This window comes from Nelumbo nucifera, chromosome 1, assembly GCF_055504915.1.
Source record: "Nelumbo nucifera cultivar China Antique chromosome 1, China Antique-T2T, whole genome shotgun sequence".
Classification (NCBI taxonomy): Eukaryota; Viridiplantae; Streptophyta; class Magnoliopsida; order Proteales; family Nelumbonaceae; genus Nelumbo; species Nelumbo nucifera.
In genome coordinates, this window is record NC_142649.1 from 188,277,210 (window position 1) to 188,294,412 (window position 17,203).

General features: G+C 37.1%; 1 protein-coding gene across 2 annotated transcripts; it reads right to left on the reverse strand.

Annotated features, from left to right (window-relative positions):
• Window positions 1-748: 748 nt before the first annotated feature.
• Window positions 749-15,763, reverse strand: LOC104596287 (putative transcriptional regulator SLK2). 2 transcript variants are annotated; one of them, XM_010257365.3, is made up of 11 exons: window positions 15,684-15,741; window positions 14,887-14,972; window positions 13,756-14,738; window positions 13,419-13,550; window positions 13,133-13,181; window positions 8,998-9,212; window positions 8,816-8,884; window positions 5,115-5,215; window positions 3,229-3,322; window positions 3,052-3,121; window positions 749-1,995 (listed from the first exon to the last, which is right to left on the reverse strand). In XM_010257365.3, the coding sequence occupies exons 3-11, from the start codon at window positions 14,503-14,505 to the stop codon at window positions 1,049-1,051; spliced, it is 2,427 nt and encodes an 808-aa protein (XP_010255667.2). In that variant the 5' UTR covers window positions 14,506-14,738; window positions 14,887-14,972; window positions 15,684-15,741; the 3' UTR covers window positions 749-1,048. The 2 variants fall into 2 exon arrangements, with proteins under 2 accessions (XP_010255667.2, XP_088751779.1); XM_088895653.1 differs by having other exon boundaries at window positions 13,756-14,972; window positions 15,684-15,763.
• Between the last annotated feature and the right edge of the window lie 1,440 nt (window positions 15,764-17,203).

Consider the following 17,203-nt stretch of genomic DNA (forward strand, 5'->3'; position numbering starts at 1 on the left):
AAAACCAGGGCTCAAGCGACTGATATTGTAAATAGAGATATATCGTTCACCACTGCCATTTCACGAAATTGATGCTACTCGTCTCGACCATTTTGAATCGAAACTTTTGTCCCTTTGCCATTTTCAGGTTGTTTTTCTGAGTTTCTATGGCCAGAATTTCGATTAGTCTCGTAAGGTTGAAGTAGGATTGTTGATTGGAGAGCGAATGAGAGTCGACCTATATAATGATTTGGTCTGTGGTCGTTGTGGCAATAATTATCCTGTTTCAATGATGGTTGATTCCAGTTCCAGCTTGGACTGCATTCCGAATAGAAATGATGTCGGGTGCTTGTAGCATTGTAGAAACGGGGATGTTTCTGGGATCCTCGAGGGATGATGAGGGTTTTGATGAGCCACCACCCAAATTTCCAACTGCCCACCGTTCACATAAATTTGAAAAGCTTATGGTATATTTTAAAAATTAGAAATAAAAGACAAAAATTACAAATGCTTATTTTAAAAATAAGCACTTGAAAAAGCTGAATGTTGCCTGGCCTAAAAGCCTTCTCGCTTTTGCGATGAACGAGTGGACCATCCATCAAATTCAATGAGTTAAAATCAACTCAAACAGATGAAACAAAAAAAAAAGGTAAATTAGCAAAGCAAAAGATTATATACCATACCAAGCACCCGAACATTTCCGGCCACCCAGATGTAGACATGCACAAACTAAGAATGGACATTTGTGACTCCAGGTACAAACTAAAAGTTGGAAATGGAACTTGTATCACATCTATATATAACTAGAATTGTCAAGACCATGACAGTTTAGATTACACTCGTAAAATTAGAAGTGGCAAATTGCAAAACTGCCAACTCGGAAAAGCTTAATGACTGAAAAGTGAAAACCACGAGTGTGAAGAGTATTTCACAGGAAGGACAAACCCAAAGACTGTTAAAACCTGTTGAAAAAAACTACTGTACAAACTACATGCCAGGGCCACGCCACTTTCCCAAAGTTGGTCACAACAACAGCCAAATAAATAGCACAAACTTGGTCACAAATGAGTCACGCCTTCCAGTCATAACTCAGGTCCCCAGGATCATTGTTGAACATTCCATTTTCTGTGAAGTCATGAGATATATCCTGGACCATCTCAGGCAAATGAAGATTCTGTGGCAAATCTGTTACTCTTCCATTGAGGCTGTTGTTGCCACCAACCCCTGAAGAATTGCTGTTAGAAGGACCTTTGAAACTGTTGCTCCTGCTTGGTGCCGGCCCCATAAAGCAACTAGCCACATTGGTTGTAGTGGCCACAGCATTATTTCCAAACCCTAATCCACTTCCAACCATACCTGTAGACCCGGCTTTCACTGGCCCACCACCTATGGTTCCATTAACCCCATTGAAGATATCCTCTCCGATGCTCCTATTTCCACTCTGCCCGCTATTGCACTGTTGCTGTTGTTGCATGCCTCCCCCGCTATTACTCATCATCTCCTGCAGTAATTGTTGAATCATGTGATGCTGTATATTTTGGTTACCTTGAGAGGACTGTGGGTGGTTCTGTTGGAGTTGATTACTAACATTCAGCGAGTGTGATTGCTGCTGCTGGGGGCCTGACAAGCCATTAACTGGTCCATTTGGCATGGATCCTGGAATAAGAGACCCAGAACCTTGAAATTGAGAAGGCAGTGACTGGCTAGAACTGTTGAAGGAACACGAAGCCTCCTGTTGGAGCACATTAGAGTTGTTCATAGAATTCTGCCTCAGCAAATTCTGGTAATTGCTCAGTGCAACTGCAGCCTGTGCAGTGCCACTCAAAACTCCACTTCCAACCATGTGGTGGTTACTGCTCATCTGGTTGCTTAGGCCAGACTGAATTGCCACTAGCTTATTAAGGGTATTCCGATCGGTTGGAAGACCCTGAGCACTTGCTAGCTGCTCCATTTCCTGCATCTTCTGCATCTGGAGCTTGGCTGCAGATGGCTGTCGAGGATAATTTTTCAAGCTTTCTGCACATGAACGGAATTTTATCATGTTAAAACAATGAAATTTCTACAACAAACTAGATAACCTAGATGGTCATGAAATAAAAAAAAAAAAACAAACAAACAAATTGAAGAAAATACACAAGATCTTCTTGTAAGACCCATTATTCTTGTTCTTCCTCTTCCCTATTAAGTGATACAAAGGTGCAACATCTAATGAAATATTTGGATCCTTACATGCTTCCATCTAATAAAGATTTGGATTTAAATTGGGGTAGGATTTCACAAAACATTGCATCTAGGTTTCGCTTTAGGAGAATGAATTCAGAACCGCCATTTTTTGCCCTAAAAAGTTCCAAATAAGATCAAGTAAAAAATATAAATATTAAACATTGTTTAAAGAACTTTTCAAACGATAATAGATAATAGCAATATAGAAGAATTACAAATGAAAGTTACATAATAAATATATTAAACAAATATGTATACCTAAATAAATATATAAACAACTAAAATTCCAGCATAATATCTAAATTTTGGGGGAAAAAATCAACTCAGAATGAGATACCAAATTTTCATGCAACTAAGAACCTTGAGTGAAAAGCATTTAGAGCCCTAGCTTTACTACAGATTTGTTACCAATTAGTAAAATAGGAAAGTTGAGAACCATCAAAGCACATAATAAATGGACCAGTGAATTGCTTCAACTTAAAATGTAAGAACATCCTTTCCAGGTCATATCAAATGCAACAGATTCAAGGTCACAGAACTAAAAGTAAATACACCAATGGAACTGCATGCTCTCCATGGTATGACCAGTTGACCTCATGTACACCCTGCTCTGTAATGCCAACTATGTAATACCCAAAAAATGCCTTATTTTGTATTTGTAAAAAGGAGTTTAAAGAAAACAAGTATAATAAATAGTTAAAAAATATACTGTTGAGCCACATATGCAATACGGGTTAAAATTACACCATTAGATGGAAATTGCAGGAAAAAAACAACTGTTCATAACAAAATGCTTGCATACTTGAAAAATAGATTATGTTTAATGTTTAGAAAGAACAAGTGATTTACCAATAGGTCCGACATTGTGCTCCCGACTGAAATCTATCAAGTCTTTCATGCTATTTACAACTTCAGCAATCTGTAAATGAATAGAGTACATAAATGTGATTATGTCAAACAGAGAATCAATAAGTTCAGATCAAGTCTAAATCAAACAGGAAACATATGAAACACATTATGATGTACCTGCAGGCATCTAACATATCTTTTAGAAAATCCCAGGTCATTCAGTGCTTGCAAGTCCAAATTTCTTGCCAGCTGACGCCCAGCTGTCACAAACCTATTTAAAACATACATAAACAATCAGGTCAACACCCACAGTCGATTAAACTCAATGAACTGAAAAAGGAAATTCAGGAAAATTAATTTCAAGAATGGACCAGTGTACATATATGCAAACTAGGTGTATGAAATTTGAAGTATCATGCCTAAACTAATGCTCAAACCTTGGAGACAAATCAAGATCCAATTAAGGTGTCTTGAGGAGGGCAATAGCTTTGGCACACTTAACAAATGCAGTTATGAAATGGCTTAAGAGGTTCTTGGCCCTATCCCCCCCCCCGTGGGATTCCATGTTTACAGTCCACATAGCATGGTTTTCCCTTTGAGAGTTCAAAGTATCCCCAAATTGTGGCAATTGTTGTACAACTGTAAAAGATTTTTTAATCTAATGCTATTCAATATTTTACATTCAAAATATAAAATTCATACAATGATATTGATGTTTAAATTGTATTAGCATTTTTATTTATCTATCCAAAAGAATAGTACTACTTATTATTTATCGTCCATTAAATATGAGTCACATTTTAGCTGTTTTTAATAAAACCCTGAAAAAAGAAATTTGCTCAAATGTAAACACAGCTCCAACAGATAAAAAAAAAATCATGCAAGCAGGAATCCTGATACTGATTAAATACAATTAGAGCATATAATTTTTTTGGTAAAAATTAGAGCATATAATGAACCAGTCAAAATGGCAGGCAATCAACCATATTAACATGGAATTGTTAATTTAAATTCTATTTGTTACTTAAGTGAAAATATCCTAATTTAGTGATCTTGAAAATAAAACATGAGGATAACTAGCTCAGAATCACATGTTACACTTCTGTTTTTTTTAGATAAATAAAGAAAAAAATTATTAAGAAAGAAGAAAGATAGAAATACAAACAGTGATAAGAAATCACCACAAACAGAACAAAACAACACAACAACAAATCAAACCCAAACTAGAAAAACCTCGAGAACTCCATTCGCATAACCACAAGACGACCCAAAAATTGACATCCATCTCACCAACTAGACAGAACAAAACAACACAACAACAAATCAAACCCAAACTAGAAAAACCTCGAGAACTCCATTCGCATAACCACAAGACGACCCAAAAATTGACATCCATCTCACCAACTAGATACCCACAGACCACTCAAACTGAACCTCCATCCCAAAATAAACAGAGCTCACTCACCCAAATCTACTACAGCAGCATTAGAATCCTCTTTCTTCTGATAGATAATAACTTAGGCCCTGTTTGGATAGACTTTTAAAAGTATGAAAAACAGGATATAGTGTTTGTTTCATATAATTTAAACTTTTGCTCTCGTACATTTTGAAAGTATGAAAAACACCAAAAGCACGAAGTTGGCTTTTCATACTTTGTGCTTTTGGCGAAATAGTTCTTCCATTCCGTGTAAATGGCGTTCACGTGTGACCACCCTCCGATAAAACTCTCGACCCTACCTCTGCTCGCCGCTGCTGGAGTCGGACTGTCGTTGCCAGTCTCAGACCACCAAACCACCAGAAACCATCACCAGAAGCACGAACAGGCATGCTTTTGCCAAACAGAAAATGGTACTTCTGCTTTGGAAAACATACTTTTCAAAATTTTTTACCCAAACGGTTTTCAAAGCAAAAATACCAAAATATCTTATGTACTTTATACTTTGGTATTTTTAAACGTATAAAAGTAGAAGTCTATCCAAACAGGGCCTTAATTTAGACCATCGAAAATAGGAAATGATGTTTGGTAAATAAAATGGGGACAGCATATTGCTTAGTTGACTCACATGTTGCAATTTGCTTGTAGATCCTGTGGTGAAACCCCAGCAGCTCCATTATCAGAAACAGAGGTTTGGTATTTCTGTGCAACCTGCACCAACTGGTTAACCTGCAAAGGGAAAAAATTAATGAATACAGGAAAAAACACATTCAAATTGTAAATTTATAATATCTCTATCATCTTTCCCTTTTCCTTTTTTATCGATATCTTTCAAATTTTATTAGATATAAATACATACATATATACAGAACCCTTTTAGAGATAAGGCCTCTTATCTCCTTCCCCCTTTCTCTCTCTTTCTTTACAATTGCACCCAGAACATTTGATATCTTCCTAACCCTTTTTTGCTAAGAAGTCGGTCATGTTATTAATTCCCCTTTGTATCCATTGATTTCTTACTTCCATATCTACAGTCAGCTACTTGAGTTTTTCTTTTTTTTGATGAATAGCTACTTGAGCTTTTTTAATTCATTCCTTTAGACCTGAAGAGAATTCTCCCTATTCTTCAACCTCCCTATTACCAACTATAAGTCTCCTTCAATAATCATTTTGTTGCCATTCACCTCTCTTGCTCTTTGTACACCCTCCACTACGGCCATTATCTCAGACTTCACTAATCTCCCTTGACATTCTATTTACCCCTTCTCCTTGCAAATTCATAAATACTATGTAAATTAATCCATTCAAACTACATGTAAGTCTCAGGAACATCCAGTGAGTATGGGACAGGTTTGATGGTGTTTCAAGAAATAATCCTGAGTGATGACAAATCAGTTGATGGTCAATGGGTGTCCCATGTGTGATTGGATCTAAGCAAACTAAACTTCTCCCGTATTGAAGGGTTTTTCCATTTCAGGCTTTCAGTCTTGTCCCATTTATCCCCTTATTAATAAATAGTTGCTTATTGCAAAACAAAATAAAAGACAACACAATGAATATACTCAACCAATGTGTTTCTAAAGAACAAGTTCACCACGTATAAGGATTAAGAAGCTCATTTGTGCGTAAGCCACAAGAAAATTTATAAATATCTACCAGGGAAAAAGCAAGAAAGCAATGTTTTGAAATTTTCAATCATATAGTAAATCATAGAGAAAGTTGAATTGAATTGAATCGTGAATTGGATTGTAAATGGTAAGGTTACTTATATTTTTCAAAGGAAAATCTCCAAAGCCACTTACCTAGAGTGATTGAGAGCATGGGGTGGATGGAAATGGTTGGGATGCAAAAGTTGCCCCTCATAGTACTTCAGCTTCTCCTTGGAAAGTAATTCATGTAATCTACCCTAGGTTCCTCAGCTCCATCCGATTCGATGTGGGACAAAGTAATAAAGTTCTGTTTTGGGAAGATCTTTAGGTAGGGGAAACCCCACTTAAAGACCAATTTTCTGATCTCTTTGTGCTTTCAAACCTCAAGGGGGAAATTGTATCCAATTTGGGAACACCGAACACCATGTCCAAATGGTGTGAACTGGAATTTGGGCTTCAGAAATGGATGAAGGGAAAATGAGCGAGTCTTTAATCCGATTGTCGGACCTACTAGGGCAAATCCACTTGGACCCATCACTGGAAGCTAAGTTTTGAAAATCGTAATTGTATCGTAAATCGTAAAGACAATTGAATCAAATCATAAATCGCAAGATTATTTCTATTTTTACAAACTTATCAAAAATTTAAATATAGATATATTAAAAGGTTAAATATATATAGCAAAGTGATTTTACCCTATTCTTAATTTATATATACCATATATTTACTTAAAACAATAGAATTTACCACTTATACAATAGAAGTCTAAGATGATATAATCACGTTTGACTTGAAAATCAAACAAATTTACATACAATGGCCCTTTCTTACATATCATAGTGAATCGTAAAATTCGTATAAATTGTAAATTCATTAATCAAATCATGAGATTTTGCAAAAAAGGATTCAAACATAAGATTTGAATGGAACCCTTGGGATTCATGATTCAAATCATAAATAGTAAGATTTTGACAACATTGGCTGGAAGACTCTAGAACTTGGGTACGCTCTTCAGATGGTCTATTCTCTTGCTCTTCTTTCTTTAGAGTACTTGCATCCCCCAACCCCCTAGTTGGGGGTTTCCCTGTGAAAGAAATCTGGTGCAAGTCTATTCTCCCAAAAATTCAAGCCTTCTGTTGTGAAATATTCCTTGGCAAGGTAAACACTTGTGATATGGTACAGAGAAGAAAGCCTTACACTTTCCTTTCTCCTCATGTGTGGTCTTTAAGGAAAGTGGTGAGACCCTATCTCATTTAATGATATCCAGTTCTTTTGTGCTTTGAATTTGGGAATTCTTTTGTATTCTCTTCGCCTGCAGGTAGGCTCCCCCTCAAGATGTGGTAGGACTTTTAAACATGTGATTAGGGAGCAATATGTTGGGTGGTGTGGGAAGAAAGGAATAACAAGATTTTCTTGGAAAAAAGCAAAACCATAGAGGAAGTGATTGACAACATCAAGGTGAAAGTAGCTGATTGGGTAAAATCCATGGGACAGCTTTCAAGTCTTCTCAATCACAGACATTTTAAGAACCTAGACTAAGTAGCACAGTCCTCAAGAGTGAGAGACAAAGTAAGGCTGGAGTGAAAACCACCAAAAAGCAATAAAATAAAACTGAATTTTGATGGGAGCTCCCTTGGAAATCTGGACTATCAAGTATAGGAGTAATCAGAAATTCTGAAAGGAGGATACTGGTTATGTTCTTAAGACTGATTGGCACGGGGAATTCGCTGAAGGCTGAACTTTTGGCATTGCTACAAGGTTTGAAGCTAGCTAAACAGATGGGATACGCCTTGAGGTGGAAGGGGATTCAACAGTGGTCATTTCCTGGGCTGCAAACAACAGCCATACGCCATGGACATTTAAACATGTGATTAGGGAAGTGGAAAAAATTGCAAAGGAGGTTGAGGCTGAATTTAAATGGGTCCAAAGGAGTGCAAATGGGCTAGTTGACTATCTAGCAAAACAAGGGGGAATGAGACAGCAATTATTTTGGGCTGCACTGTAATGAGGGACAGAAAAGAGTGTTTAAATGGGTTCATCATTCCCATCACCAAGTTGTATAAACTGTTTCCAATCTGAAATTTAAATAAAATACATGTTTACTGATCAAACAAAAAAGGTTACTTCTATTTTTTACAAGATTGTCGAAACATCGAATATAGATATAATAAAAGGATATATATATATATAGGAAAGTGGTTTTACCCTATTTTTAATCTATATCTACCATATATGTACCCAAAATAATAGAATTTACCACTTGAACAGTAGAAGCCTAAGATGATATTATCAAGTTTGACTTGAAAGTCAAATAACCCACACACAATGGCTCTTTAACCTACATATGATGGAAAATAAACTCGATGTTTGGTCTTAAATAGCAAATAAATAAATCATTTTCTAGTGAGAGCTTTAAAACAAGTCTCCTTTAACTGAAGTAATTATTAAAAAAATGACAACGTAGAGAACTGATTCTTAATTGAATTTCTTTGAATCAGTGAATGGCAAAAATCATAAATCGTCAGATTCAAACCAAAATTGTAAGATTTTTGCAGAAAAGGATTTACACATAAGATTCAAATCGAAACCCTTGAGATTTACAATTCAAATCATGAATTGTATTGTAAATCATAAGATTTTGACAACATTGCAAGAAAGACAAAAGAACAAGCAAGGATACCTGTGGTGCCACCAGTCTACGAGGCAAAAGTTCTTCATGGCGTCGTGCACAGAACTCCCAAGACAATATCTGTAACAAGGACAATAACCAATTATTTTAACAGAGTGAATAATAATCAATAGAAGCAAAATCACAATAAAGAGAAAGTTTGATAATAGTAAAGTGCATTGTCGTTTTCTTACCTTCAAATCAGGAGTGAACATGATACGAAGTTGTCCCTCACGAACAACACGCAATTGCTCATAAACACTCTCTTGAACTGCTTTTCCATATTCCAAAATCATTATTCCTGAAGGGAACCTACATTCACGTGGCAGGTCTACAAACAAAAGTTCCTCGATAACGCCACTGTCGAACTTTATTTTATTAAGCCTTGGGAGTACTTCATAAGTTGCCTCTGTCACATAAAGAAAAGATAAAAGATAAATAATGAAAGGGAAAATATCCTGTCAATAAATTGGATCAGTGAGGAATATTGTCAGTGCATTGCCACTAATTGAAATCATTTTTTTAATGAATGCCACTAATTGAAATCAATTGAGTCTTAGGTGGTGCAATTAGAACATAGAACTAAGGATAAATATACCAATGATGTACAAAGAATGCAGTTGCAATATGGAAGATGAAAATACATGAAAACAATAACTAATAAGGAAATCAAAACACCTGCATGTGGTTAGACCACAAGCCAAAAGATGACATAAGACCTGCCTAATTACCGGAATATAGTCTACAAAGCAATTGCTAGACTTTGCTTTTGCAGAGGTTAGATGTACTCACTGTAGTTTCTTAAAGTAAATGTCCTGGTACAGAACCTCAAGGAGTCAAGGTTCTAGCTGTACTTTTTTTTACTAGTATAGATTTGTATTCTGTTACTATATCACAGAAAATAGGAAACCTTGCAAACATGAGATTTTTACGATGTTAATGAGTTAGGTTAAAATCACGTATACCCCTTTACACATTAAAAGAGTTTTATACCAGCAAATATAAACCCCTTGAAACCTTCAAGAATCACAGACCAACAAGCCAAGGTTCTTTCAATTTTCCCAATAACAAAATCCACTGATGAGCCTTTGAGACCATGATCAGCTATGTATTTACTCAGATAATACTTTGCTGAGAATGGCTCAGTTTTGCACAGGTCCATGGAGACCCACTTACATATTAGTAGAAGGTCATCTCTACTAACAGTTGATGAGGTGAGGGAAGTGTCATGTTATGGATCCTCAGTAGTCCTGTTGAAAGAGAAAATTCCTCCAAACCAAAGGCAGCCGTCAACCTAACTGGAATCAAGTTGCCAATAGGCTACATCTTACCAATTTGTAAAATTGAAAATCAATCAATGGTATTAGATGGAACAAAGGGATTGGCAGGGTTCCATGGAGGCTTGTTCATGATTGGTCGAAATATGAGATTTTTTTTTTGAAATATGAGATATTATCTATTTCAGAACATATTTTATCAGTACAAAGAGATTTTGATCCCACCATAGAAAAATTAGAAAGATAAGCATGAGAAGGGTTTTCCTTTCTATGCAAAAGCAATATGCCCAGTTAACTTTTTGCAGATGAGCATTGTGGTTCTATATTGATATTTTTGGACATAGTTGTACCTCCTCTTGTACTCATTATATTTTTGCTTATTAAAATTTAATTGCACTCACCAAGAAAAACTGAAAACACTGTGCTGCCATTTTTTTAGTGGCACATTCATGTAACTAACAATATTTATGCTCTTATATCAGTTTCAACTTTCAAAGAAATTTTGAGCAACTCTGGATGAAATGGAGCAAACTCCTACATTGTCAAATTATTAATCTGTTAGCTATGCATTTATTTCTTGTCCACAAGGGAATTAGCTTTGCATCTAGTAATGTATCCTACAATTAAAATCATCTTCAAAATGTACAAATGTACCCTCAATAGTAACAGCATTATTGGGGCAACCATCACTAATGGTGTTCCATAGGGCACCAAGAAGAAAAAATCTCACTTTGGATCTTGCCAGGTATTTGGCCCCAACATAGGATGTAGGTAGTCAATTATAGCAACTCATTGTCTCATTTTGTTATTTTTCATTGTGCTATTTGCTTGAAAACAAGAATCAGAGAATAGCGTTATCAATGTGGTAAAGCAACGACTAGTGCTTTTGCCTCTCTGGTCGATGTGATGACTAGTTGGTGCCTAGGTGCTGACTACTCAATAAAAAAAGAATATGTTCTAAATTTAAGATGTTGATGCATCTCATAAGTTAATATAGGCTACAAGTAGATTTATGCAAGAAAAGAATAATATTAAACATGAGTTTACAATCTTTATTTAGCAAAGAAAGAAAGAATGCAACCTTGACTATTAGATGTGCCCTTTGTTTATGGAAACTCCATACCAACACATCACTGATTGGAAGAAAATTTAAAATAATTACTCCACAGCCTTCTTTTATTTTTATGCTATTTTTCCTATTCTATATACCATCAGCTAATCATATTCTATCACAAATATTTAATGGAACAGCATGAATATAACAAAACCCAAAAATATTCTATATTATTTCAAATAACTAGATATACAAACAAATAAATGAAGACTTAAAATGACTAAGTATTTGACCAGCTGTCAGTTGACTAGTCAACCTAGATGATGCTTAGCCGTTCTAAATGATTGCATCATAGTATTTGTTTAACGATGCACTTTCTGGCCCTCAACTGACTAGTTGATGGATTAGTCAACACTTTGGTAACACTGCAAAGAATAAGAAAAAGGCAGAAAAATGAATGATTCATCATCTTTTCTTCTTATCAGTACACACCATCAAGGACCACATCCCATGTAATCTCATTTATGTGTACATGTATATATGCCTGTCTGTTTATATAGAAATCACATGCACCCTACCAACCCCCCCCCCCTCCAACCGGAAAAAAAATGATGAAAGTCCATTGTTGAAAACCAGAGAAGTTAATTTTTTGAATTGGAAACAAAAGCTCTTTTAATAAAGGGGCCACTTAATTATTCATTGTTTTATTTGTTTGGATATAACATAATCAGAAAATAGGAAAGGGAATCAAAATAGAAGGCTCAGCATATTCATTTTCCCCTTTTCGTGTATTCTTGTTTTTCATTTTTTTCATCAGCTGTATTCTTGTTTTTCCTTTTTTTTCCTTCTCTTGTTTTCAATAGGCAAGTCATATATAGATTGTAGAAAGGAAAAAAAGGAGAATCTCCTTTATACAAAAGATTCATAGAGAATAAAGGTGGACACGGACCAAGCTTTTCACGAGCTATTCAGGCCCAACTCATGAAAAGCTCAATTTGGATTTGTCTAAACCGAGCTTCAAGAAACTCAAGTCAAATAATATAAGCTCATTTACTAATTATGCTAAGCTTGGGCCCAATGAAGCTCAGCTTGTGAATAGGGATGGCAATTTTCCTCATCCCCACCAGGTACCCGGCCTCCCCAACGCTACCAAGTCAGGGATGAAGATTGCCTTGGAAGGGCGGGAATGGGGATGGGGATTAATAGGGATCCCCGACCGGGGACAGGTAGTGAAGTCCTCACCCCGCCCTGACCCCGATTATATATAATGTATTTAAAATATTATTTATATTTTAATTTTTTTTCTTTATTTTAAGTAATTTATTTTCCAAAAATATTGTTAGTTAAAAATTTTGGGAGAATGACCAATCAGCCCAGATCAGAATTTTATAGCCCCATAGTACAGGGGGAATGCATCCTGACCGTGAATTGATGCCAAATTCACGGGCAGGATGTGGCTTATAGGGGGGAGAGGGCTAGTAGTAGGGGGGGGCTGGAATTCAGAATTATGCATCGGGTGTATCCGTACTCCGCCGAAAATTTTTTGGGGATTCAGGTACTCGCAAGGAATCCGTCTCTCTCGGGGATTGGGAATGGCTTTTCAATTTTGTAAATCAAAGGTATTTTGTTACAATATAGAATGCTCACTTCTTGCAGGATTTGAACAATAAACCAAAACGCTATTTAATATGTTTGAGTGGGGAAAAGGATTTCAATAAAGGAAGCCAAACCAGACATGGAAATGAATGGTTTCAGAATTTACTTATACATGGCATAAAATTTGAGACAAGAGTTTAGAATGTCTCCATTTAATTGGAACTTCAAGTTTTGACTAGCATCAGGTTTGTGCTAATTTGTAGCTTCAGACAAGGAAATGTGCATCCAAATAGCTAGAAAATATGATTCCCCAATTGAGAAGATTATGGATAAAGAAATCATAAAAGACATGGTTCCAAAAGTATATGCACTTGTAAACAAATACAATAAAGATCTACTTACCAAATCCTCTTCCTGATTTAGAATTGCAAATGTCACAATGCCATGCATCCTGAAACCAACAAGGAAAAAAAGAAACTTATCAGCTTTAAGTTTTAATCCAATCAAAACATGAACCAAGATGCAAAATAAGTGGTGAGTACAGGGATAGACAACATGATGCAGACAAAGACATTTATGCATGAGTCTAGAAGAGAAATAGCACATGCAATAAAATGGGTCATATCCACATTTTCATGTAAAAATATATTGCTAATATAAAAAATATGTTGTTAGCAAAATAACTGACCATAGCTGCCTGAGGAAAAACACCAAGGGCATGATGTCCAACATTATCATATAAAGACAGGCACCACCTTTTCTTAGCACGTGGAGAAAAATACTCTGCCACAAATTTCCTCCAATAGACTATGCTATTATCCTATCAAAAACAAAAGAAAATAAACAGTTGAGATTCACATATGTACTGATATATGAATTAGGCATCACCAAAAAGAAAGAAAGAAAGGAAATTATGAACATAACATACTAACCTAACATGATTTCAGAATACAACCTACTAAAAGCATCTACATGGAAAAGAAAACAGCAAAATAATAGAAACACAAGCACTGGCATCAACTCACAGGTGGGCGATGACGATGATGATACATGTACTGCATTAGCCGACGAGCACATACACCATTTTCATAGGGGCGCTTTATGGCAGAAAGTGGCTGCATTGCTTGTTGCTGTAGGTGGTGCCTTAGCTGTTGCTGCTGCTGCTGCTGCTGCAAATGGACTCGCTGCATTTGTGGCATAGACTGCAAAATCTGTTGTTGCTGCTGCTGGCGTAGTCTCTGCTGCTGAATCAATGCCTGTAACTGTGGGTTATGCCCTTGAAATTGCATTGAGTCCTGTCTCTGCAGTAGCTGCTGGATAAGCTGCTGCTGCAAAATGTCTTCCTGCCGGATGTCTAGTCGGGGCTTTTTTTGCATCTGGGTTAAACCATTTGGCTCCTGAGTTAGGGAGTTTGGGATGTGAGTACCAGTAGGAACAGAAGCTTGGCCTGTTTGTGATGTTGGCTGTGATGAAGCACTGGAGGTCCCCTGCTGCTGCTGCTGTCCTTGTTGTACTTGTTGGGAGCTATGGTCTTGATGAGAACTCTGCTGCACCATAGAGGATCCATCAATCACTGAAGAACCTGAAATGCTTATGTTATTGGATGAGAACGACATGGGTGATGCAGGTAACCGCATGTAAGATTCTGTATTGATGCTAGCACTTCTCTGTAAATGAGGACCTCCAGAAAGTGCTGAGTTAGCGTCTGTGACCAATGAACTTGCCCCAACACTCGGCCCTGAGTTTGCTGTGCTGTTCAATATCACCCTATTCATGTCTCCAGATGCCGGACATAAATTTGAACGCCCTGCTCCTGGAATAGAATTTGATGAGTTCCCAAAAGAAGAACTTAAGTGGGAGTGCACTGGGACCTGGGACTGCCCATCTCCTTGGAAAAAGATGCCAGAGCTTGAGGATGACTGCGCTGGTCCTCCAGCCACCCGAGTCGGAGCCACAGGGGGCACCACCGACTGGTGGCTGGAATCCAAGTAGCTATCCAGAGCTAGACCTAGAAGCCGTGTATATGAGAAAAAAGATCAACCGTGTTCACAAAGAAACCCCCATACAGGAAACCCTAATAACATCAACCGAATCCAATGCCAGCACAAGGACAAAGTGCTCCTACTCTTCCGAATAAATAGAGATGGAAAACCCACTTATCTTTTTGCTGGTGAACGGGATCACCAGGAGGAAAGCTTGAATCTTTAATCCCAACGATTATAGAATATCTTAAGAGTTAAATCTGTTAGAAAGATAATCAGTGTTAAGAATCTATGCTACTCTTTAAGATCATTCCAAAGCAACAATAACAGCAGAAACGACAACCGCAGAGAAAGGAAGAAGAACGAACTCGAAACTGCTTTGCTAGCAAAATGAATACAGATGAAAGAGGAAAAAGAGGAAAAGAAACCCTTCCTGTACAAACCTTGGCAATGCAAATGAAAACCCCAATTACTCCAACAAAAACCCTAATTTCTCTAATAGAATAGCTAACAGTGTAACCAAAAAGATATAATGAAACCCAAAATTTCTATACTGAAAGAGCTTGAAGACGACCGAAATAGACAGTTGTGATTGAATTTTGTCATCTTAAAATTTAAGACCCAGCTTCTTTAAGTAAAATAATTCAAAATTCCAAAAGAAATTACAACCCGGAAGTAATAAATAAGTCCCGCGTAGCGCGGAAACAAAAATTGGATAAGCCTGCATGAAATAAAACTCCGAAACCACCAAATTGAACACCAAGAACAAAAAAAAACAAAAAGATCAAAGTGACAAACGAACAAAAATATCAAAACGGCAAAATACAAAAACCATTCGTAATATTTCACTGTGAAACCGATTGATTCAAAGACATTTCAAAGTAAGAAAAAAGAAACACAAAATTCAAAAAGAAATTATAGAAAAAAAGAGACAAAAAAATATAATAACTAATTAATTAAAAGGTACTAACCCTGAACATCGAGCTGGACAAAACGATGGAGTCGTCTAGCTAAAATCTTCGGAACCTCCATCATCCCGGAGTTGGACGACGCTTATATATAGTTCGCTGGAATTGCAGAGAGTGACTGGCTGCACCGGTTGACAACCCTACCCGAACCGGCTGTCTCCGGTACGGCCGAGAGGATGCGTGGCAAGCATCGACAACACCAAAGTAGGTCTGCAGAGATCGCGCGGTAGCGACGCGAGCACGTCTCCACCGATAGTAACACGTGGACACATCGGATTGGTAGACTTCTTATTGAAGGCTCGAAGATACTGCTTGTGCCTGGGATAGAGTTTTTAGCTATATCGGGATATGAGCGACAGCAACGATGAGAAAAGGACCGTTGGATCTGCCACGCAGGATAGAAATGACGCATAATCGCAACAGAGAGAGAGAGAGAGAAACCCAAGTGCCCCTCGTGTGGCTCCTGAGCCCTGACTGCCAGATGTAAGAGCAGCTTCGTAATTATTTTATGATTATTTTTTTATATGTAATTTTTCAAGTATTTGATTTGATTATTATTTTCTGAATTCTGATTGACAAGAGCTGTTTTAATATGCTTTTATTTTATTTGTTTAAATGGTAGGGAGAGTGGGCCCATGAAGCCATCAAGGGCACAATTCCGCAATCATGTAAATCAGACGATAGACGTTAAAGTCGCCTTAGCTGTATTGTATGTGTGTATCGTATGGTTTCTTCTGGCTTTTCTGCGTGTGGCGCCTTGGATTTGTGGTTCTCTGTCTCTGCCTCTAGTGACTGGTCAGACGGGTTTCTTTTGCTATATATTAAACTAAAGCCAACTTTTGACTCCGTTGTCTCTGCCTCTAGTGACTCTGTCTCTGCCTCTATTTATCTACCTAATTACGGAGGCTAGAGATTAGACATGTAAAAATGGTCTAAATGGCTCATTTAACTTGTTACTTTGGGTTGGACGGTTCTGATTTAGGAGATTGGCCAAACCAATTATCAGCTTGAAACATGATAATAATTCCTTTTCTTTATTCGTCGATAGGGGGACCTACGTAATTAGTTTGTTGGATTGATCGTCAGACTGAATAAGCACACGTGGCAAAAATATTTACAAATTTACAATAAATCCGCATGTAACTTGTAGCCCAAAGCCGAACTAAGGTTCCATAGCCAATGATTAAAATATTCGATAATACAACTGGATACATCTACGTACTGATGCACCGATTCATATATATTTTAAAAGGTTTAAAACTATTTATAATCCTTATAAAATTAAAAAAAAAAAGTAAAAAAGGGAATATCGGTCATTATCGACATCTGACCTGTTCATGGGCCAGACCGGGCCGGGCTTTCACTCTGTATTAACAGATTTTTCTAAGGCCCGAGCTTGACCATCAAAGTCAGGCTTCGTTCACCTCTCGTTACACCCATACTAACTTGACCATCAAAGTCTCCGCCTCGGGCTAGCACTCAAGGCCTCTGACTTCTTCTCTCTCTTCATAGGTCTGACCTAC

Bases quoted from the DNA above. Each gene is read 5' to 3' on its own strand.
- LOC104596287 (XM_088895653.1), bottom strand. From the start codon at position 14,505: ATGAATAGGGTGATATTGAACAGCACAGCAAACTCAGGGCCGAGTGTT. The intron at 8,885-8,997 runs GTAAGAAAACGA...TCCTTGTTACAG, and splicing joins TGTTCACTCCTGATTTGAAG to ATATTGTCTTGGGAGTTCTG. The intron at 1,996-3,051 runs GTAAATCACTTG...GTTCATGTGCAG, and splicing joins GCACAATGTCGGACCTATTG to AAAGCTTGAAAAATTATCCT.